This window comes from Ambystoma mexicanum, chromosome 10 (genome assembly GCF_040938575.1).
Source record: "Ambystoma mexicanum isolate Mex_15411 chromosome 10, UKY_AmexF1_1, whole genome shotgun sequence".
NCBI lineage: Eukaryota > Metazoa > Chordata > Amphibia > Caudata > Ambystomatidae > Ambystoma > Ambystoma mexicanum.
In genome coordinates this window covers 301,702,681-301,727,344 of record NC_090932.1, presented here as the reverse complement: position 1 = coordinate 301,727,344, position 24,664 = coordinate 301,702,681, and the positions used below count along the sequence as shown (strand labels likewise).

Sequence of the window (24,664 nt, the reverse complement as noted above, 5' to 3'; positions counted from 1 at the left end):
CTCTGGAATGCGTAGTTTGTATGCAATAACATGTCTTTTATCACTGACTACTTTTACGTGATCTGTCCTCCCCTGGAGGATCTTGCTATCACTGAAATCTGGATTTCTCGATCTGACTCAGAAGAATGTTTGGAGCAATGGAGGTCCTCAACCCAGAAAACCAAGCGGTAGCAGTGCTTCTCGACCCCGAGAAAACGTTTGATTCTGTGGAATGGCCCTTTCTATTTGCAATATTAGAACGAATGGGCCTCGGCAAACGATTCATCCAAATGATAGGCCTCCTCTACAAACACCCAACATGTAAAATTAAACTTGGAAACAAAAGCTCCTCCGAAATCCTTTTACGCAGAGGGACCAGACAAGGCTGCCCGCTGTCAGCATTACTCTTCGCCCTGGTCATGGAACCCCTAGCGTCCGACCTAAGGCTGTATCATCTGCACTGAGGGCTCGCCTTCGGCCCGCACAAATTGGTGGTTATACTTTATGCCGACGACATAGCACTCTTCCTTCGTGACCCATACGACAACCTGAATCCGGTGATGCGAGCAGTCCTCAAATTCGGCAACTTCTCAGGACTAAAAATTAATAATGCAAAATCGATAATTTTCTCTCTCACAGAATCAACCAAAGAATTCCAGGACGACTTTGGCTTCCACTGGCAACACTCGAAGGTCCGGTACCTGGGAATCCTTATGCCCAGAACCAGCACCGACATCATGCAAGATAACTACGAGACGACACTCGACACTATCCAAACTAAAGTGAACAGATGGAAAACGCTTCCCCTCACACTTTGGGGCAGAGTGTCCCTAGCGAAAATAGTAATCCTCCCCAAACTACTCTCTCTCTTCACAAACCTCCCTCTACTACTCACGCAAAAATTCCTGCGACGAATTAAGTCCATCCTTCTTGACCTCGTCTGGGCAGGCAAGGTTGCCTGAATAGCATACAGCATTATGATCCTGCCCATAACGCAAGGCGGATTGGCTTTACCCGATATAGAAGGCTACTACTGGGCAGCGAAAGCCCAGTTCCTGAGCCATTGGTATGCGACACACTTCATCCGGCCACATGTGCAAATCGAAAGAGCTCTGGCAACACCCTATCTACTCCGCACAGTCATACTCAACAAACCACCGACACCTTCAACACCAATGAACACTATGGTCACGACACACACGATTTGGAAGAAAATCGCCAAAACAAATGGAATCCAAACCAGATATTCTCCCCTCCTTCCGGTGAGAAGCATTGCAGGGATACCTATAACATCTGTAAAAGTGTTTCAGCTTTGGACCGAAAAACTGCAAATCCACTCATTGGGCGATCTGTTTCCAACGAGCTCATTCCTGTCGATTCAAGAAGCCAGTGACAAAGGTGGAAACAACGCCCTTGACGTCTTCATGCATTACCGAACTTGTCACGCCATGCAGACCATCTTTGCTACATTCCCGCTCCAACCACCGACTTGGCCACTGCTCCACGGAGTGATACAAGCCCAAGGCGATGGCCGCCTGGTCTCAAATATCTACAAGGCCCTGCTAACTGAAAAACTCACTCGCTGCTCAAAAGCTCGAACAAAATGGGAAAGAGCTCTGAACATCACGATACTTGACGAAGACTGGTCATACATACTTCGACTTACAAAGAAAGTGGCAATAAACACAAGGTACCAACAAATCCACTTCAACTTTGTCCATCAGGTCTACCACACGCCAGTAAAACTCCATGCGCAGAGGACGACCATATCCGCCTCCTGCTCTCGCTGCGGGCACTCGGAAGCCGACTTTGTCCATCTGGCATGGTCGTGCCCCGAAATTGGAGCGTTCTGGACACCAGTTCTAGAGAAAATCTCAGCTATAATCGGAGTGCAACTAGATCCCGACCCAACACTGACCATGCTGAGCCTAACCAACCAACTACCAGAACATACTAGAAAATTGGCAAACCTACTTTTGGTCCTAGCACGCAGACGATTAGCCTGCAACTGGGCAGAAGACCGCCACCCAAACTAAAGCAATGGCTCCATGATGTCACCTACTGTCAAGATGTCGAAGTGAACTATATACGAACTCTGCCCTTACATGCGCGCCCCCCCAGATATCTGGGGCCTCTACATAACATACCTGCTAAATGCAGACGGCGACTCGATTTCACAGTCTCCACCACCAAAACAGAACTGTCACGAGCAACCGGATACCTCAACAGCCACCACGAGTGCCGTATAACGAAAACACTAGAACTGATAAGAAACTGTGCTAAACATCGAGCGGGATTGTTCCGAGGGAGGGAGGGGGGCCAAGGGGTCTCGTTGACCAGTGCACGGTCTGGTAATGTTTTATCATTTCATTGTTGTAAAACCAATAAAGAAAGTTCCCCAAAAAAAATTCTCGATCTGACAATGCTGCTCTGGTGGCCCTACACGGCTACAAACTATCCTTCATTCACTCTCCTCGTCTGACTGGCAGAGGTGGAGACGGACAGCTACTCTTTCCCCTTCAATGCCTCACAAGTCTAAAAAGCCTCATCCTGTCCGATCTCTTTTGAATTCACCATATGTACTATTGCTCCACCTCACTTGGTATCATCTCATTCTGTTAGGTGACTTTAACCTTCCCTCCCCAACCACTTCTCAAAAATCTGAACTTCAGTCTTTACTTTGTGATCCCTCTCTCCACTCTATCCATAACTTACCTAGCCACACTGGGGGTAACTCTTTGGATCTCCTATCTATCTCCACCGCTCTGTCAGCCACTAATACTGTTGTCACACCATCCCTATCTGATCACTTCATTGTTTCCCTCACCATCTCCTTTTCACCTTGTGACGACATCTTCTCACAACTTTCCTCATCTATCACTAAAAGGAAATTTAAACGATCTGCCATTCCTCCCTTTCTCTCTGACCTACAGTTCTCACTCTCGTCCTTCACACCTGATGCCTCTTCCACTGACACCACCTTCTCCTGATTCCATTCCTTACTTAATGACTTATTATACCCTCATTTCCCACTGCTAACTTTCACCCTTAGTTTCCTCAGCATCCTCAACCATGGTCACTGCATTCATACACTCTCTCTGCACAGACATGGATCGGCTACTGCTCAAATAGAGGTTTGCCCACTCCCAAGAGGACCTGCAACTCTACGTCTCTGAAGTCCTCTCTTGACAGAGCTTAAAGGGAATTCTACCTCATCCTCATTGACTCTCACCCCAACCATCCTCACTGGCTATAAGGCACTCTAAACTCACTCCTCCTAAACCTATCACTATCAACTCCACTCTCGCAGCTAATGACCTAGCTGAATAATTTGCTGCAAACATTTCCAAAATTATAGAGACTCTTGACCTTTCTCACACTCCCTCCGCCTACATTCTACACTCTGCCTACTCATCCTCCTGACTTTTTCTCCCACTTTAGTCACACTAATACTGAAGAAGTCTTTATCTCTTCTTATGAAGGCTGACCCCTCTTGGGCTCCGAAACAAAGGAGGAACGGAAAACTACACTTTGGGACAACACAATTATATGTCCTTATTCCTTGAAATTCATCAAGAATTGTTCTTTGCTCAAAAATGGTCACAAAAATATATGAAACAATAGAGATGTCTCGGGTGAATCAGTGAATATAATTGTAACAAAATAAAGACAAATAATCATAAAGGCAATTTCATGAAGAGTGTAGAAAGGTGTTAGGATATAACAGTTACATATATATACAAAGAACACAAAATTAAATACATAAAATAAATAATTATGAAAAAATGAAAGTATTTAAGTACCACAGTTATTTTGAATCGAGGGGGACACACAGAATCAAGTAAAAAATAAAGACAATCGTGTTCCTATATAGTAAACTTGTTTTGCTGTTTAAGACAAATATCAGGATCGATCTCTCTGTTTCTGATTCAAGTATTAACATATTTCATGATCTGTGCATGATCATTTTGCTAATCTGTTATTTTGCTAATCTGCCTCTTGGGCTCCATCAGACCTCTTGCTCCTCAATTAGTCAAGCCTATTGCCCATTTAGTGGCCTCTTGCCTCGCTGAACTTTTTAACCTGTCCTTCGACTCTGCTTACTTTCCCTCTATTTTCAAAACAGCACAGTCCTCTATCTCATGAAAAAGCAAGGGGCTGACCCAAACCTACTGACTAACTTTCACCCCTTGTTTCTCCTTCTGCACTACTCTAAAGTGCTTAAAAGGGCTCTGTTCAAAATCTTTACCAATTTCTTTGACATGCACAACCTTTGAGACCCCGTACAAGCCGGTTTCCACTTCTGTCACTCCACAGAAACTGCTCTCATGAATGTCTCCAACTTCATCGCCTCTGCTAAGCATTCCAACCTATCCTCTATCGTAATTCTCCTTGACCTGTCTGCTGCCTTTGACACTATCGATCACTCTGATCCCTTCAGTTTCTTCTTGGGATTCACGATCGAGTCCTTGCCTGGATTGAATCCTACCTGACAACTCGCCAGTTGTCTGTCTCCTGGAGCAACAACACCTCTCAACTCACTGTTCCAACTGTTGGTGTTCCACAAGGCACTGTCTTGGGTCCTCTCTTCTTTACACTCTACACCTCTGCTCTTGGTGCTCTAATTTCCTCCTGTGGGTTCTTTTCCTGAACTCTCCTCTGATCTCTATCAAAATGTCCAACTGTCTCTCTGCCATTAAATATTGAATAGCTTTGCACTAAAACAGAGGTACTTTTCTTCCCTGCCAAATAATCTCTCTCATCTCTTCCCCTGCCTATACAGTTCCCACTTGACACCCTCCCCTACTCTTCTTCAGCTAGAAACATTGTCGTCTTTTCTCTCCAAAACTGCAATGGCATCTTGGCTCAACCTCCTAAATGTTAGAAAAATCAGGCACCTCCTTTCTTTCAACACTCCCAAGCATCTCGTAACCAGTCTTGTCAGTTCATAGAAATGTATTTGGAACTTTAAATCACATCAAACACACAACGTTAAAAACAACAATTTACATACAACAAGTCAAATATAAAAACCATGCATACAAAAGTAAGACAAATTCATATACAGGCGCTGCTGCAGGCCGTTGGGAATCAAACATGTAATGATCTAAAAAGTTTTCGTTTCTAGTAAACGGGCAAGTAATGAGAAGGCGTTTTCGATATAAGAGTAAATGGAGTGTGCCACTGATAAATCTGGGACAGAGAACAGAAGCCTTAAGGCTGATTGAACGTGTGTGGCGCCTTGAGCAAAGGGAAAATATATCTCTTTCTCAGGGTAAGAAATGTAGGCCAAAAAAAACAGAAATGTTGTAAATAGTGTACATTATACCCGGAGCATGCACATTTCCGTCCAGTGATACTAAAATCAGAGAAGAAAATGCTGGCGCATGTGCAAAAAGCAAGTTTGTCCTGCGGCAGAGAATAATTCCCCTTTACCTCTGGTTATTGAGCCAATAAGCGTAACTTGTCCGTGGAGATATGGGGATACCATTTTTATGGTAAAATTGCACGCTTTGCTTTTGCAACTCAATATCCCTCCTGCCGTTTACTCGGAGAGAGATGAAGTTGCGTGCAAGCTCCCTTTCTTCGACCTTCCTGGTCACTGCTTCTTTGTTCAGGAGGCAGGTACGGCTAAGTTCGCGAAAAGAGGTCTTAATGTGGGTAAACCAAGAGAAAGAGCCACCGCCATTTAAAGCCATTGTTTTTCTCACCAAGGTTTGAGTTAACAATAAATTGGGGTTTCCCCATAAGTGCAATCAATAAATAAGAGGTTGCACAGGTATGAGGTCCTGTACGTAAACTAGGTCAAGTTCTTCGTGCATTAAATACCTTGTGAAACCCTGAAATACACCCATTATTTTCCTCAGAAATTGATTTTCCCAGACATGGGCGGATATTGATTGCTGATGGCCCCAAACGGCAGCTCTGTAAATCAGTAATGTTGCTGTTTTTGCTGAATAAATACAGAGGGTAGGTTCTATTGGCAGCCCGCCCATTCTTGAGCCAAACCTCAAAATTGAGCCGTTAATTTGCGATTCTTTCAGGGCATGTTGCCTAGCATGAGTGGACCTCAACAAGTAAGACAGACACAAGCGATCACAGTTCAAGGGTGTTTATTGAACAATGAAAGTGGTATGCAGGTTAGAAAAACGCCTAATCTAAACCTAAATCTAAGATAGGGACAGGTGTTGACCATCAAATGAAAGTTAGGCAGTCCTAGTGGCGTCAAGTCAAATAAAAGGGCCTATACTAAGAAAACCTATTGCCAATTCATTACACTAGATACAAAGGGTGTCGGGTTAAGTTTCAAGAAAGAAAGACGTTTTCTCAAATGATAAGTCAGGAGGCGGTAGCCTGGGTCTCCCTTCCCCAGATTTTAGACACAGGACAAGATGGGAGCTTGGAGCACAGTACAGGTCTCGGGCTTCTCCAGCACGAGACGACAGTTCCAATGGCTGTTCTCAGGACCGTCGATGGCCAAGTCTCGTTTCCTCTGAAAGTCTCTTGCCTTCGGGCCTGATGTATTCAACCAACAAAAACAAAAGTTCCTTTAACAAATGATAGTTCGTCCCCAGTCTTCGCTGGGTGATGGGTTCACCCCTGGGTCCCCCTCTTCTGGGCTGATACTTTCTTAACAGTATTTCTTTTTAGAAGTGTGTGTTGATTCCATTGAATTAATGTTGACATAATATTATGGATGATTCGTATTTTCTTTCATCTTCTTTTTTTTTTTAAGGTTTGTAATAAACTGTGCTGACCCCTTTCTTAATAGCAAACTTTGGGTGATGAATTATCTCCCTGGATCTCTCTCGTTCAGGCTCGGACCTCTCTCAACTGCCAGCCCTTGGGTGACGTCTTCACCCCTGGATCTCCCTCGTTCGGGCTCGAACCTCTCTCGACTGCCAGTGTTGAGCTTAGCTTCTCCTTGGATCTCCCTCGTCCAGGCTTGGATCCTTCTCTGTTCTTTGCCTCCCTCCTGTGGGTTCACGATGGCTTTCTAAATTAGTTCAAATGTTCACAGGATTCACGTCCCTTTCTTTCATTCACCATGTAAGATTCACTTCCCTTACTTTTAGCCAACTTACGGATCAAAGTCTTTCGACTGTATGGGGCTTTTTCTCGACCCTCGCGTATGACCACTTTGAGTTCCTTTGTCGGCCTTCCTATAGCCATCTGTTTTCTGTAGTTTCTCAATATGGGGCTCGACCAGAGTCTCTTGAGTTGGCACCCGCGTGGTGCCGGTTTCCATTTTTAGCTGGTCTCCCCTTAACCACCTTTTACAGTTCAATCACAGTTCAATGAAATATGTTCAAACTTGCCACTTCTGCGATTTTCCTTCAACACAGCTCGGTGCTTATTGATTCTCCCCTCGACTCACCGACTGTGTTGCTCCGCTTGGTTTTCAGCTTTCTCTGGAGTTAAGGCCGGTACCACAGGCGCAGGAGCTTCCCTCACTCCTGCTTATCGGCATAGGCTTGCCCCATGTACCATTGACATCTGTTGCAGGACACTTAAGCTATTGGTCGTGGGCTTGGCCTCTCTTCCATGAAGGTTCTGCAGGCCTGGGATGAAAAGGGAAAGTTTACTTCTTTCCTCGCCACCCTCTGCTTCCCACCGCCTTTCTCCTTCTCTTGAACTGCCGCGTGGTAGCCATCTCAACGTGCTGGCTGCCGTGTTCGCCTTTCTCGCCCCGCTCGTACTGCACTGTCCTGCCCCACCTGTTATCCCTTTGGAAAAAGAAGGGTCGTCAGGTGTGTGTGATTTGAGTTAATTGCCTAACCTTGCCTGACCCTCGGGTTGGGACATGTCAGGTACATTGTTCCTTAATCCAAGTCCACCCGTGTATTGTCCCCGGTCACTGTTCTATTTACTCCCCTCCACAAACTGGTCAGAAAGCCACTCAAACTCACCCCATTATAAGAATATCACTGCTTCCTGTCAAATCTGATTTCTTATCTGTTGTACTGTATTTTGTTATCAAAAGAGCATTGTTCCTCTCGGGATACAAATAAATAAATAAAATAAACTTCTGTAGGCCCTTTTGAAGACATCTGCGGAGCGGAAGCTTGAGATTCCATTCCAACAGACCAAACCTGCTACTCGGACATAAATCAAAATTATTGGATGTATTATTTCCAGGAGACATGTTAAGGGATATCACTGGACATATAAACCAAATGTTCAGTAACCCAGAAAATAACCCTGCTGGCTATACAAAGGTGTCCAATCTCACAGGGTTCAGATGAGCTAGGAGAACACAGTATTGCTGCTGCGATTTTGAGAAATTACTGTAGAAATGTGTGCACCCTGACGTCCCAATAGAAGAACAGGTGAGCCTACAAGTTAACTGACCCAGTCAAAATGTGAACGTAGATCCAATCATTGTAATCTCCCAACTGGCCCAGGCCCTATGTACCCATAAGAATTGCAAAGATTAAACTCTTTCCCGCAGAACCACCAACAAAATGGCGGGAGCTGTTTTAGCGCCTTAGCGCAGAGACAGTTATGTGCTCCGCTTGGGGTGCAATATTTGCTCTAGTTTAAGATCTCAGAAAGTTCCCTAACTCAATTCCAGCCCCACAGTCTGCCCATGAGAAGGTAGTCAGTGAGGTAAGGAGCTGTCCTGGAAAAATGGAGATGGAACAAACAATCACGTAAGCTCACCTCCATGACACTTTCCTTTTCTGCCTTCTGCAAATCTCCAAAGATCCCTTCTCTCAAGCTCCGTCGCTACCTATATAAACGACCCGCCCATCCCTTGAGCAGGAAGACCCAGGTGGTAATAGACGGCTACTGAAGTCTGTTGAGGGACTCCTCCGAGTACAACCTAGGATCAGCTGCTGTCTCTTTGTGCCGGCTTGTAATGCAAAGTTTCATGGTGTGGAAGAAAGCGTACTACACCACCCCATACCCTCCTTCCTGTGGGGGTTACTGCTCTAAAAACTGTGCTAGTATAGTATTAAAAAATGTGGAAAAGCTGTTTAATTGCAGAATCGGGGGAGCAAGATCCAACGGCTGCCATCACTGCCATGCCCCAAAGCGTTCTCCTGTCACAGCCCTTCCTCTTCAATCTAAGACTACAAAGCTCCACTGCCAGAAAAATCATGGCAAATGAAAACATGATAAGCCTGGCTAAGCAGGAAGATGCAAGCCTGCCAAGTCACTTTAAAAGGGGCTCTGGTCAGGCGTTCCAGGACGAGCGAAGCAGGAGTTAAAGTGGTGGTTCAAAGGGACTGAGCAGGAGGAACAGAGAGCATCATGGAGAGCTGAGTGACCAGAGCCAGCCAGGACTCGGAGGCCATATCCAGCTGAGAAGCCAGTGACAGATGAGGCGTCAACTGAAGCACCAGACTCAGCTAAGGGCCCAGTGGACTCTGGGAGTGTTAAAAGTCCAGGCAGAGCTGAAAGACATAGCTGGTATTTATTTTTTATATTCTTTTACATTTTCTATATAGAGTAAACAAGGCAGCAACTGCAACAGAGCACTGTACAATATTGATATATACAAAATATACTATTAAAACAAAATACAAATAAAAACAAGACTAAAAAAAAAAATAGCAGATACAAAAATACACAACTCACAAATTAGAATGCATCGTTTCAGAGCCACGATTTTAAGGTTTTACGAAACTTCAAAAAAACTGGAATCAGTTGTAACTCAATGGGGAGAACAATCTACTTCAAAGCTGCACCAATTCTGTAATTAGCTAGAAATGTGGCCAAAATCAATTTTTGCCAGAATATATTGCTCAATTTACTTTCCGTTAAGTATTACTGTGAAAAGTAACAGCGGTCCTAAGATACAAATTTTCAAACTCTATTTATATGATGTACCAACAAAATTGTTTAATTGTTTAATTGTGTTAATTCTTTTTCTGACTTTGTTTTTTTTTTTCTCAAAACTTTATTTGCATTTCCGCACACAATCAGAGTTACATATCATTAACAGCTCAATTAATAATTGGGAGGTGAGGGTAGCTTTGTTACTTGTTGCTGCATATATTCCTTCTACTTCGGTTCCCAGTAACATTACCTTTGGTTCATGTGGAAGTTGTCTCCGTGTAATTTCTGTTGTGTCCCAGGACGACTTTTCAGTAAATCGCGGCTTTTGGGCAGGCCCACCACATGTGATACAAGTACCCCTTGCTTCCGCATTGCTCCAGCAGTCAGGGGAGTAGGAGGGGTTAATTTTGTGGAGCCTGTGTGGCGTTAGATACCACCTGCTGCATATTTTGTATGCTGTCTCTTTAATAGCAGTGCATTTGTGCCCTCCTCCAGATTTGCCCCCACTCCTTCCGTAATGGGAGCGACCAGATCCCTCCCAGTTGTCTTTGTTTGAGAGTCAGTCCCCAACTTGTGCTTTATCTAGTAATTTGTACATTCTTGCTAGTGCCCTTGAGGTCACACCCTCCTGCAGGTTGAGTTCCATTCCTATTGGGGCTCTGGTAGCTGCTTCCTTAACCTCCTTCTGTGAGATCCAGTGCCTTATTTGTATATATGTATACCTTTCCCTTTGCCCTAAGCCAAATTTCTGCTTACATTCCTCGAATACCAAGGGGATCCCTCCCAAAAGAATTCCTTCAGGTGGATTGTCTGTGCTTGTCCCCAGGTATCCCATAACCTACTTTGTTTACCCAGGGTAAAGTCTTGATTATGTGCCATTGGGGATAAGGGTCCTAGGCCTGGTGTGATGTGCTGTTTCCCGAGTGCCTTGTCCCATCCCTTCAGTGATACTCGGGTAGCTTCCAGCAGGTGTCCCTCTGTCCCCCTGGCTCCTGTCCGAAGCGCATGTAGTGTCCCTAGGTGGATGGTGGTCACCCCTTGCTTTATTCCCATCCACCCACTTAGTGCACTCCATCCATTTCAGCATTGGTGCTAATTGGGTTGACAGTATATACTTCTCGGTGTCGGGAACCCCAAGTCCTCCCAATAGTGGTGGTTTGGTCAGGATATTCTTTTGTACTCTGGGTTTTTTCCCATGCCACACAAAGGCAACTACTTCTTTTTGTAGAGCTTTGCTCATTTTGGGGGGTGGGGATATCAACTGGGAGAGAACTCACCATGTACAGTAGGCGTGGTAGTAGCGTCATCTTGAGTGCAGCACTGCGTGCAAACCAAGTCAATTTTTGGGCATCCCATTTATGTAGGTCTTCCCTCAGCTGTTTCCATAGTGGTGTAATATTCGCCCCATATAGGCTTTTGTATTCTTTTGTTAGTTGGATGCCTAGGTATTCTATTGCCTAGGGTTATATTAGTGGATATTGTGCCCTCATTTCTTCGATCACCCCCTCTTCCTCCATTATATTTAGGGCCTAGGATTGTGTGTAGTTGATGGGGAAACCTGATATCTTGGCAAAGTCTCGTAACCTCTCTAATGCTTTTGGGAGCAAGGTGGTTGTGTCTTTAAGGAACAGTAAGATGTCATCAGCGTATAGTGCTTACTCCTACGTCCTGTCCCCTTTCCTCCATACATTCCTCCGTCCGGTAGGACGGGACCGGTGCACTTTTGAAAAAGCATCACATTTTTCCCAAAATGTGTCCTTCTCTTTTTACGCGGGGTACCGCACTTGGCCGTAACCCTGCCCTCCTTAGCTCCGCCCAGCACATCGCCCATCAGTCCGTTTCTCTGCATGTTCGGGACTGGACGCACTAGATTTCTTACTTCCAGGTACTTCTCTCCTGCTCCGGCTAGCGGTCGCGAGTCTGTCTATGTCGTTTCAGTTAGATTTTCCTACTTGTACTTCTTGTCATCTACGCTTCGCTAGGGCGGACCCTCATCCTCTTTGTTTAGAGTGTTTGGGTCCAGACCACTGGTGGGACTTGTGCTTTTACGCTCCCCCATTGCATTTCTTACGTTCATCGAGGAAAAGAAGTAACGTCCGGTGAGTTCTTTACTTTTTAGAGCATTCCAGCCAGGGGACTCCTTTCCGGGCCTTCCCGGTCCGGGAGGAGCGTTAAGAGCTCTATTACCGGGGTTTGCCCTGAGGTGCCTTCTGGGCCTAAAAAGTGTACTAGAGTTTTCTCCGAGGGTCTCCGTAAGCGGCCTATTGACACCGGATTGCTATCCCAGGCCCCTCCTGTGGGGTCTAGTTGTGGGCCCAGCTCAGCTGTGGCGGCGGGTACCGGAGTTTGCTTCGAGGTCTCCCGGGTCGGAGCATCCCGTAAAAACACTGGGGTACGCCCTGAGGCCTCTGTTGAGGCTGTTAGTACCGAACAGAAGTTCGAGGCCCGTGGTAGGGCTACAAATGCTGGGCTCGGGTCCAAGGCCCTTCGTTTGGTGGCTAAGGTGACCGACAGTTCTTAGAGGCATGTAAAGGTCTTGTCGGTGAGGTGTGTTCCTCATCGGTCTGTTGAGGGGGCACTGAGTGAGGTCTTCGACCGTAATTCCTCCTTTACCGGCAATACCAAGGTCCTTCCGTTGAAGGCTTCTCTGGCTGTTGGCATGTCTTAAAAACATTCTAGGCCTCACAGCACCGGTTCCGCCGAGGTTCCTTGTATCAAGGCTAAAATGAAGACCCCTGACCCACCTGTGGAGACCCCTGTCTCACTTCAACACGTGTCGCAGTTCCCCTCAGCTGCAGACAAAATGGCGGCTGCTCCCGCCAAGACTACGGCGGCCATTTTGGATACTTCCCTTACAACTATGCCATCGGGCCTAGGTGTTGGGAGTGGGAATGTCAGGTGAACATCAGTTTCCTTGTGCACATCCTTTTCGTCCAGTTTATGACTGGAACGCTCAGATGCCCCTACCGCACAATGTCTCGCTTCCACAGACATCGGCATCCCTGATTTACGTGGACACTAGTGGGGAAGGGCCCTCTTGGCATCCCTCTCCCTTGCGTCCCTGGAATTACTCCGCTCATGAGAGGCCTCCTCCAGTTGCACCTAAATCATCGGCGGAGGACGTCTTTTTTTGGCAAGTTTCAAAGACTAATGCATTCCGACCCCATGAAGGAGTATTTTCGAGGCTTGTTTAGGGAGATATGCCCGCCTGCGCCGACGGTTCCACCTGCGGCACCGGTGATTCCACCGGCGCCGCCTTTTCCGGCTGGGCCTCCTCCGGCTCTTTCTCCCTTGCCTCCGTTGTCCCCATTGGACAAGTCGCCAGTGGTGCCTGATGCAACTCAGCCTGATCCGGATCCGCTGGACAATGCACAAGAGGATCAGGACAGCGATGACCAGCCCCGCTCTGTCAGAGCTTTTCACGACCGGGTGCTGGACATGATGTGTTTACTAGATGTTCCAGTACCCGAGGCACCTGCTGCGCAGGAGGGGGTGCTTTCGGGGGCATTCACCTTATCTCCTTTGGAGCGTACCGGCTTGTTTAGGCAAGGTCCGTAAAGTTTGGGAAAAACCACACTCGGCACTGTTTGTCAACAAGAAGATCGACGCACGTTATAGGCTCCATTCTTCGGAAGAGGTGGCTTTAGCGTTGTGTTCGCCTCCCTCCTGCACGGTAGTGGCTGCATCCACTTTGCAGTCTAGACCGGCTGCATCGTCATCCGCGACGGCTGCTCAGGTTCTAGCTAAAGAGGACAAGCTTCTTGACTCTTTGGGTCATAGGATTTTCGCTAATAAAGCTCTGCAGTTACGTCAAGCAAACGCAGAACTGGTGCTAGCAGGGGCGAATATGAAAATGTGGAAAGGTCTGTTGGAATTTGAGGAATACATCCCGCTGAAAAGCTAGAGGATTTCGGAGGGGGTTTATCAGATGCTAGGGTCCTGCCACAGGACATGCTGGAGGCTGCGGTGCATCATGTTGACACCTCGGCCCGCGGCCTCATGCTTGGCATGGACACCTCTCACCAGGCTTGGCTGTACGCCACCAAGTTCTCTCAGGAAGTGCACGATAAGGTTTTGGACCTGCCCTTTGATGGCAAGGAACTTTTTCATTCCACTACGGACGTGGAACTGACCAAAACTAAGGATAGCACGCCGACCGCCAAGTCCTTGTTGGTCCTGGTGAAACCACTTTTCAGGACACAGAGAACGTCCTCGCAGCCTCGGCCTTCCTCTGGTTTCAGGGGGTTTCTGGACCGAAAGTCCCCCAGGGTTGATACCCCATTGGGAAATTCTCGCCGAAGACAGCAACGGGGCAGGTTTTTCTCCCGTTCCTCAGCCTCCTCCTCAGGTTCAGGAGGCGCTGCCTCCGAAAAACCTGCTAAATGAAGTCTCTCTGCACTCGCAGGAGATCCCGGTGGGAGGACGCATTGCGTCTCATTGGGAGGTGTGGCAGACCATCACGAGGACCGGTGGGTTTTGTCAGTCGCTCGGGCGGGCTTCCGCTTAACCCTTACCCCTACCCCACCCTTCAATCCTCCCTTCCAGCAGTCGGGGTCGCCCTCCCTCGGAGCCGAGATTCAGAAGTTGCTGGATCTCAGGGCGGTGGAACCCTTTCCGCTAGGGGAGTGAGGGAAGGGCTTCTATTCCCGGATGTTTACGGTGCCCAAACCCAACCAGGCCGGCCTGCCCACGATCCTAGACCTTTCCCAGTTCAATCTCTCTCTACCCCAAGAGAAATTCAAGATAATCACGCCTTGACAGATAAAGTCTTCTTTGCAGAAGGGCGATTGGCTCAGCGTGGTGGACCTCCAGGATGCGTATATGCACATACGATCTGGAATCCACATCGGAGATACCTACGGTTTTCTGTGGGAGAGAAGCACTTCCAGTTCCGAGTACTCCCTTTTGGCCTCAGCTCGTCACTGCGTGTCTTTACAAAGATGATGTTGGTTATCACAGCTTATCTTCGGCTTCAGGGTATCCATGTGTATCTGTATTTGGACGATTGGCTGCTGCGCAGTCCTTGTCCTTTGAAGGCCTCGAGCAATCTTCAGTCTCTCCTCCAGCTCTTGTTCCACCTTGGCTGTCGGTGAACTGGCAGAAATCCTCCATGACGGTCTCTCAGGACCTGATTTTTCTGGGTTTTCGCTGGAATACAATCGACTGCAGGGTATACCTGACCGGGGACAGAATGGTGGATCTGGTAGCCACGCGTCTGGTCTTTACGCAGTCGGGGAGCATGTCAGCCTGGTGGTTCCAGAGGCTTCTGGGCCACATGGCCTCGTGTGTTTTGTCTCTTCCTCTTGCTCGGCTCGAGATGAGGAGGACACAGATGGCTCTTCGGAGTTCCTGGCGTTCAGCTGTGGACCCAGACTCCAAAATGATTTTGATTCCAGTTTTCATGAGAGCGGACCTTTTGTGGTGGTCGTTTCTCAGCAAACTGTCAGTGCGCGCAGATTTTCAGGACCCAGTTCCACTGATGACAGTCACAACAGACTCTTCCCTTCTGGGGTGGGGTGCGACGTTGGATCTAATTCAAGTTTCCCATCTCTGGTCGCCACAAGACAAGCTTCTCCATATAAATCATCTGGAGCTCTTGGCAATTTTCCTGGCGCTCAAGGCGTTCAGGCCGGTCATTGTCAACCAAGTGGTCCGTGTCCGCGCGGACAATGTGGTATCCATGTTTTACATCAACAAGCAGGGTGGTATCAAGTCCCCTCCTCTTGTGGACCTTGCCATTCAGATTTGGGAATGGGCGGTGCAGCATGGCATCTGGCTGGTGGCCGTACACATTCCGTGTCAGCTGAATGTAACTGCGGATGTTCTCAGCCTACGTACAGTGGTCTGCTACGAGTGGGAGTTGAAGGTGGAGGTTCTCTTACAAATCTTCCAGTGTTAGGACACTGCAGAGGTGGACCTCTTTGCGACGACGGACAACAGGAAACTTCCTCTGTATGCCTCCAGGAACAGACTGGGAGCCTCCTCTCCTGGGGATGCTCTCGAGATTCCCAAGCACAATATGAGGGCATATGCTTTTCCACCCCTGCCTCTCATTCATCAGACAATTTGCAAACTGAGGAACACAGTGAACTGTTCTCTTCTGCTCATAGCTCTGTGGTGACCGTCAGGTTCTGGTTTCCAGAGTTTCAGCATCTGTCGGTGTGCGTGCCGATCAGGCTTCCGTTGGTTCCCGACCTGCTTCACCTGAGAGATCGGCAGCTGTGGCCACCCTCCCCACAATCGTTCAGCTTGGTGGCATGGTGCCCGAGTTCAGATCTCTAGAACATCTCAACCTGTCTGCTGATAACATGCGCATTATTCAGGCAGCCAGGAAGCCATCGACGAGGTCTCAGTACAGGAGCAAGTGGCTTCGGTTTTGCCACTGGTGCTTAGCTAAACAATTGGATCCCAGGGTGGCTTCAATTGACAGTGTTGTCTTTTGTCTCTCATCTAGAGGAGTCGGCATTCATGTCCTCTCATGCAGGACTTATCTTTCGTCTGTTGCTGCCTACTAATCCACGGACCAGTGCTCTTTTTCACTATTAAATCTAGTGATTAGAAGGCACTTTGCGGGTCTAATGCGTCTTTACCCTCCTGTTCGCAAACCGCATCCGACGTGGGATCTGAACGTTTTCCTTAAGGCATTTTCCCATAAGCCCTTCGAGCCAATGGCTACGGTAGAGCTTAAGCACCTTTCGTGGAAAGTGTCTTTCTTGATCGCCGTGACTTCGGCAAGACGTGTGAGTGAGCTCCAGGCTTTGTCTGTGGAGCATCCCATCTTGGTTTTCCACAAGGATAAGGTTGTCCTGAGGACGAATCCTTCCTTCCTACCGAAAGTGGTCTCGGATTTTCATCTAAATCAATTAATCTCCTTGCCCGTCTTCTTCCCAGACCAGGCTTCGGAAGCCGAAAGGGTTCTGCATTGCCTGGATGTTAGAAGGGCTCTTAAATTCTATCGGGACAGAACATCTGAATTTAGGAGTTCTTTTCAACTATTGGTGACCTTTGGTAATCCCCAGGGTAGACAGGCCTCCAATGCAACTATCTCCAGATGGGTTGCTGTCTGTATTTTGGAGTCTTACACTGTTCAGGGCCTCCAACCTCCTAAAGGGATCCATGCACACCTGGTAAGCGGCAAAGCAGCTGCGGTTGCTTTTCAAAAGTACGTCCCCTGGGAGACCATTGCGAATGCGGCGACATGGGCCTCTCCATCAGCCTTTTGTAAACACTATTGTTTAGATCTGAGGTCCAGAGCTGATGCTCAGTTTGGCCAGGCTGTGCTCAAAAACCTTTTTCAGTAAGGAGTTTCCATCCACCCGTAATTCCAGTGAGGAGTGCTTGGGAATCTCCCATAAGTATGGAGGAAAGGGAACAGGATGTAGGAGTATAATAAAGTTACTCACCGTAGTGACTACCTTACTCCTAGTCCATAGTCCCCTTTCCTCCATACGCCCGCCCGCCGTCCCCTCTAATAAGGTTCCTCTGTTATTGCTTAAAGGCGATAAAAAAGGACCGATGGGCGATGCGCTGGGCGGAGCTAAGGAGGATGTAGTTCTGGCAGCATGCGGTACCCCTCGTACAAAAAGGACACATTTTGGGAAAAATGTGATGCTTTTTCAAAAGTGCTCCGGTCCCGTCCCACAGGACGGAGGAACGTCCCATAAGTATGGAGGAAAGGGGACTTTGGAGTAAGGTAGTCACTACAGTGAGTAACTTTATTAATTTTGTGTGTTACCCCCCCCCCCACCCACTACTCCGTTCACCTCCGGGTCCTGTCTTATAATTTCCGCAATAGGCTCCATCGCCATTGCAAAGATCAGGGGGGATAGTGGGCATCCCTGTTGTGTACCTCTTTGTATTTGTATTCTTGCTGTGGGTCTTCCATTGACCATGAAGGTTGTAGAGGGGAGTGGAAGTTTGCTAGGACCATCCTAACAAAGGTGGGGTTGCAGACATATTTCTTCAGGACCAGGTTTAAATATGCCCAGTCTAGGCTGTCAAAAGCCTACTGTATGTCCAGGGCCGCTATAGAAAATGTCTGCCCTGACCTAGTTCCTAGAGCTATGATATCCACTGCACGCCTTATGTTGTACTGCGTGTGTCTCCCTATGATAAACTCTGCCTGATATTCGTGGATCATTTTCGGTAGTACTTTTGCTAGTCTAGTTGCCAGGATTTTAGCGTAGAGTTTGAAATCACTATTAAGTAGTGATATCGGTCTATAGCTAGTGCAATCTGTGAGGTCTTTGCCTGGTTTAAGAATTAGGACTGTGGTAGAGTTTCCCATGTCTGGCGTAATTGTTCTGCTTTCCCTTATATGGTTGAAAAGTTTTGTTAATGGGCCCAGTAGCTGGTTCCAGAACATTTTGTAATACCCATTCCCCAGCCCATCCGGTCCCGGGGTCTTGTTGGGAGGCAGATGTGTTATAGTGTTGCTTATTTCTTGTGCCATAATGAGGGCTTGCAGATTAAGGTAGTCTTCTTCTGTTATTTGGGGCAGAACGCATTTCGAGATGTAGTCTGTGTGTGCCTGTGGGGGGAGGTTCTCCCTTTTGAGAAGACCCTAATGAAACTTCTTCATTATATCTAACTTCTCCTCCGACAATGTGCGTTGTTCCCCTTTAAGTCTTTGAGCTGTGCAATATAGTTACGGGACCTTTGTTTGTTACGCTTAGCTGCAAGCAATCTATTAGCTTTCCCGCCATGCACATTCTGACTGTTAGGGAGAATTCTCAGAAGTGTACTAATTCCCTCCACCTTAGAGACCCCCAGCTACTTTGCTGGATTTTGAGGACTTGATTTTTTTAACCTGGAGAGAGTGAGACCCTTTTTTCCACTCTCATATGTATTTTAATGTGATAATGTACACTGTTTCTTTTGGTTATGGAGTCTGACCAACTCCATAGGCATCATCTTTTACGAGTATGGAGATGGCCATGCCGCTTTTAGCGGCATGGCTACCCCCATACCGGGTACCGGGTCCGGGTCCCACAAAAGGGGACTTACTGGGCCATTCCGACCATGGAGGGCCCGGTAAATCCCTTTCCCGGGACCCAAAGCCGGTACATCCCCATTCCCATTTGAGCCCCCATAGGGCTCAATGGGAATGGGGAGGATGCTAACAATGGGCCCGTTAATGACGGGCCCGTTGTTAGCATCCTGGTCTGCTAGCGGATCCTGCTAAGGACGGCTGGTCTGACCAGGCGATCCAGGGAGGCACCCGCTGCAGACATCGTAATGGGGTGGCCCGTAATGAACGGTGGCGGTCCCTTACCGGCACTGTTCATTACGGGTCCGCACTCGTTGTAATGAGGCCCATTGTGTCACACAGCAGCTTCAGATTAAAATACCTTCTCTGGGCTAAACTACTGTTTCCCAGAGCAGTAAAGTGAAATTGACTTTACTAACATTTGTAACTTTCTAGACCCAGCACACACTATTTTACAATAAGGTGCTGGAGGGGTTACCTAGCATCTCCTTTGTCTAGCTTCTCATGTAACATTTTTTATGTTACCCTTTTCTCACTGAATGGCTGGTGGCAGTGGTTTCGTTTTAACTACCATGGTGTGCATTTACCATGGGCTGCGTTCGCTGCTGCAGTAAAGCACCCAACGGTGCCATTTTTGTCAAAATGGCAACGGTCTTCTTTTTTCGCCATTTCTTTGTGGAAAGTTCCTTCTTCAGATTTACTCAGCGCGCCAAACCAGGTTTGGTCCCATTGTTCGCTTTGCCTTTGGCGGGATTCACAAGTGAAGCCTGCCTCTGGCTCCAGGGTGTCTGGGGTAGGCAGGAAGTGAAGGAGGTGCCCAAGTCTTAGTCTCCTAGGAAACCCAAATGCAATCTGTTATGATCGGCCAGCTGACTGTCCGGCAAGGACAGCCACCCTGCTGGTTGAGTGACAGCTAGGCTGGAATGAATGGGAGGGAACTGAATAAAAGACGAGGCTTTTGGCTTGGAAGGCAGAGTCGACCACTGGACGAAGGAACCAAAGAAGAACTTGAAGAGAACACCTGCTGCAACTCCTGGACCCTTGGTTTGCCCGGTGAAGCCCTGCTGCTATGCTGAAACTCCATATTCGTATCGACAGAGAAGCCCCTGGAAGGAAGACTTCTCCCATTCAGTTGGTGGGACCAATCAACTCCAAAGTAAGCCACCTGGACATCCATCTTGGAGCTGGTTAAATTTCCACAGAGTTGCTGCTGGAAACCATACAGCCAGGGAGAGGAACACGAGATTGTGTGCGTTGCTTTTAGGCTGGCCTAGCTTTAAGCTGGCCTAGAGCTCCAGGAAGATCCTCCGGACTCCCAGGAAGCAGGACTGCCTGAGCCCCCTCAACAGAGTTGGGACCCCAGAAGCAAGGAAAGTCCATCTCGACAGCCAGAAACCGCAGTGTTGCTATTTGCGGTAGATGCGAGGAGCTGAAACACTGAACAGCCACTGAATTGAAGCTTTCCGGTTGCGAGCAGTGACCATCCCATTGCAGTGCAGGAGTCCCCAGAAGTCCTCCCTCTTGTCCTCATGACTGAGGCCCAGGAACAATGAGATCTGCTGAGCTGCACAGAAACAGAAGTCATCTGCTGCACTTTTCTTAATTCTAAAGCTACTGTAAAGTCTGAGAGAACTTACCTCTTACTGTAGTGTTGCTTGCATCTTCTACTACTCACAAGTCTAATCAGCTTTTGGCCCTACATTTGATTCTCCTTTTCTTCAAAGACTTCTAAAACACTGTGCAAAGATTTTCTACTTGCCAACAAAGAAGTGCTTCAGCTCATATAGACTTTTGCCTATTGACTTTGGCTTAGCCTCTTCCACTGAATGACTCTTATTGGGGGATCTGAAAGTATTTGCCTCCTTAAGAATATTTGTGGTCTCTTGTGTGTTCTTAATAATCTTTTCCTTTGACTTATTAGTATATGATTCTAAATTCAACAGTGATATATTAATGTCCTCAGCACCCTTGCAATTGAAGTCACCTGAGGGTGTAGGTAGTGCCTGTGGGCCATCCCAAAAGGGTATCTACTAATACCAAAAAATAAATTAATTCAATTTGAATTCAAGGACAAAGGGAAATTGGCCTTAGTACTGCTATTGGATCCCTCAGCAGCATTTGACCTGGTGGTTCATAAAGTGCTCTGCGATCATTTGTCCACAGCTGCCCACTTCTCTCAGGCAGTCATAGATTGGGTTGAATCCTTTCTAGATAATCGCTCATTGAGAGTCTTCTCACAGGCTGCAGCTGCAGACCCTGCTCCGATAACCTGTGGTGTGCCGCAAGGTTCATGTGTGTCACCTACTATGTACAATGTTTTCACTAAGCCACTGTTCGACGACCTTGACAATCTGGGTATCACCTATACTAGCTATGTGGATGACACCCAGATTCTCATACCTATATCTGGATACTATGACACTGACTCTGCCTTGGTGACTAAAATCTATCTCATCATTCAGACTTGGATGGCTGCTCATAGCCTTTTTCTGAATGGTGAGAAGACTAAACTCTTGATTATGGGAGACCCGGCCTGAGTCAACAAATTTAGCAATCGGTTCCAGTCCTTTAACATTGACGGCATTGATATCAAAGTTGCCAAGGAAGTAAAAACTTTGGGTTTTTACTTGGACTCAGCCGTAATCTTGCATAGGCAAGTTATCTTCACAGCATCGGCAACAGCCTATACTTGTAAGCTTATTCAAGCCTGCAAGCCTTTCCTCTCCACCTCCAGCTGTATCACACTCGCGAAAGGTTTAATTTTATCGGAACTGGACTATTGTAATGCACTTTACTTGGGCTTGAATAAACAGACTACTAATAAACTGCAAATCTTACTGAATAATGCATTTAGAACGGCCTTAAGCATTCCTAGAAGACAACACATATCAGGCTAGACGTAACAACAAGTGGCTCTCTATCAAGGATAGGATCCACTTCAAAGTAGCTTCCCTTACGCACAAATGCCTGAATAATGCGGCCCCCAAATACCTCATGGATCTCTTTGAAAAAAATACCTCAACACTGCCCTCCAGGACTGCGCAGTACTTTTGCCTAAAGGTACCCAGATACAAGCTCAAGAAAGCAGGTGGAAGTAGCTTTCCCGTTATGGCAGCGCAGCTATGGAACTCTATGCCTACAACCTTAAGGACTGACCAGCCATTCCACTGTTTCAGAAAGAAAGTAAAAAATGGGCTTATCTCTCTGAAGGTATAACTGTCTCTAGGCGATTGTCTTGACCTAGTGTCTAGATCATCATGTACTGTCTATACCATTGCAAACTGATGTACTGTGTTGTAAATTACTTTGTAAATCTGATATAAATGCCATCTGATGTAAAATATTGTTAGAATATAGGGGTAAATGACTTTATATTTGTATTGACCACCTATATTCCCTGTACTTGTTGTGTAACCTGTAATTTGTAAGTAACTTTGCAAGGCGCCTAGATACCTCCGGGTGTGGAGCGATATACAAATAAACAAACAAACAAACAAGGCAGAGGCAATGAAGTACATTGCAATGCTCATGGTCATGTAGCAGCCTTTACAGGAGATTAGCGCTCAGGTGCTCTCCATTGTAAACATGGAAATGTTCTAATGAGGTGATAATTGCAGCTGCTCTTGAGGTTACAGGGCCAAAGATAGTAACACCTTAACCAGTAAGGTACAGTGTGTGCCGCTACATCCATTATTGCTATTAGCACTTGGGGGGGGGGGGGGGGGGGGCAAAAAGACCTAGTGCTGAAGTGGATTCAGAAATTAATTACGGAAAAAATGTTGATGCTCGAAGTAGAACATGCTTGGTGTGCCAATAGATGTTTAAAAATGTAAAGAAAGATAGCTCCCTAGAAAACATTCAAAGGAGGCTTTTTCTAAAAAAGAAAGTCAGCTTTCTTTTTATAAGACAGCAGAGTTGTGGGGAACAGAGCATGGACAAGAAGGGCATGGCAGCAGCATGTCGTTATAGAAATGGTAAAGGAAAAGATCAGCTGTTGGGTTACTGTCAGATACAGCCAGCTTTCTAATCAGTCTGATTGGTTATGGGCCATCACCAGGGTATTAATGATACATCAACGTTTCCACTATTTTGGAAACATTTACCCAACCATTAAAAATTCAGTTATGATTAGAAGATGGCCGATCTCCTTGATCCCATGATCCTTTCTTATTAGCTTAATCCTCCACATGCCTTTCTCTTTCAGTAGTAAGCCATCTCTTCGTCCATCACTTACTGTCTAACATTTGAATGTTCATTTCCTTCTACAGCAGCTGGATCCTCCTCAGAAAGAGCAGCTCGTAGCGTCTCTCACAAATATGGACCTGGAGCTGAGGAAAGTGTCAGAGATTCCCTGGCTCTGGCCTCTTGTGGAACCTGGTGACGATGAGGTGAAGGCAAAAAATAATACATGAAACTGAATCCACTGCAGTGAGACAGTATGATACCGGACTAATAAGTACTCAAGCCTTGTCCTTATGAACTGTCTTATACCACGCTGTACACAGAGTATGCAGTCATTCTTTCTGCCAAGCTAGTCAAAGGGGACGGTCCCACCCACAGTTAACCATTCAAAGGTACTTTGAAAGGGACCATCATTTGCCCATCATATGACAATAAGTTGCTCCATGCTGATCAGTCTCTACTCTTAATACATTTTTACTGAAAGCTACAATTCAGTATTGCAACTCTTCCCTCTCCCCTTGCAGTACAGATAATCTTCCTTGGCTATTACATCTCCCTGCTAATCGTTGACATGCACATGTCCAGCCCCCTGATGACATTTTACTTTACTACACATCAGGCCTGGACTTTTACAACTCTGCAGAGTCTGCAGTACTATTTCAGTCTCCTGCAGACAATTAGCATTTGCTCTGTGATTTCTCTCCAGGCCTGCATTCTCTCCAGGCCTGCACTCTCATAACCTGTAAATCACTGTCCTACAATTACACAAACCCAGTGTTGCATGCAGACAGTTGGATTTTACTTGCACACTACTTTGCACAATCTTAGCATGCATTATCTGATGTAACCTGCCTACAATCCTGCCCTCCCACACTTGACCAGCTTACTGTAGCTGTGTAACTTGCATTACCTTGCATATTGTCTGTCCGCTTTCACCCTTGCACGCCCATATGGATTGTTAAGCTGCACTCCCATGCCTCATTGCAGAGCTTCCGACTTGAAACTTTGCACACACATTTAGACACAAATCTGCAGATGTCACCGATCCATGTGAATGGTCGGCTTGGCACGTTACGCTCATTTGCAGGGAATAACTGTTGCACTTTTGCTGCAGATTGTTAGCCTGATATATTACACAGTTTCGGGCACACATCTACAAACAACAACTGTCACACATTTTTTGCAGGCAGTCAGCCTAGAGTCTTGCACCCCGTTAGACAGTGTCTCTTGCTCTTCTTATGTCAGCCAGACCAAGGAATCATTTACCACTTCAGGGCTGAAGTGAGAAACACTCTGCTTCTCCCTCCTGCCTCTAGTCATACCCGCTTGTTGTGCTTTACAGAACCAGATGTCCGATTTCTCCAAGCGAAGTCGAAGTGGGAAATTCCGGCTGGTGAACAAGTTCAAAAAGGAGAAGAACAGCAGGAACAAGGAGACGCAAAGCAGCTTCGGACAACCTGGTATCCACAGTGCACTCTCTTAAAATATCTCTTTTTACCCTTGCATCCCTAAAGATACTGTCTCCTTAACCTCTTTTACTGCTCTGCCCTCAACATCAGCACACACTTTGCTATACTACTCTGCCTTTTAAAGCTGTCTTCTTAGCCTGTATACTTCTTTCAACAAAAGCTTTTTTCAACGTACCGTGTTATGCTGACATGCCCACAACATCCATGTCATGGCTTGCCATACTCTGAATAGTACAGATGTCACTACACTGTCCACGCT

At 46.8% G+C, this 24,664-nt stretch overlaps 1 protein-coding gene across 2 annotated transcripts in view; it reads left to right on the top strand.

Moving 5' to 3' along the window:
* The window catches only part of DGKD (diacylglycerol kinase delta), a 1,999,080-nt gene that overhangs the window by 1,897,315 nt on the left and 77,101 nt on the right, over positions 1-24,664 (top strand). For both annotated transcript variants that reach the window (XM_069617880.1, XM_069617879.1), the window contains exons 27-28: positions 23,023-23,142; positions 24,279-24,396. In XM_069617880.1, the coding sequence (XP_069473981.1) occupies positions 23,023-23,142; positions 24,279-24,396 (238 nt within the window). The remainder of the gene's footprint in view (positions 1-23,022; positions 23,143-24,278; positions 24,397-24,664) is intronic.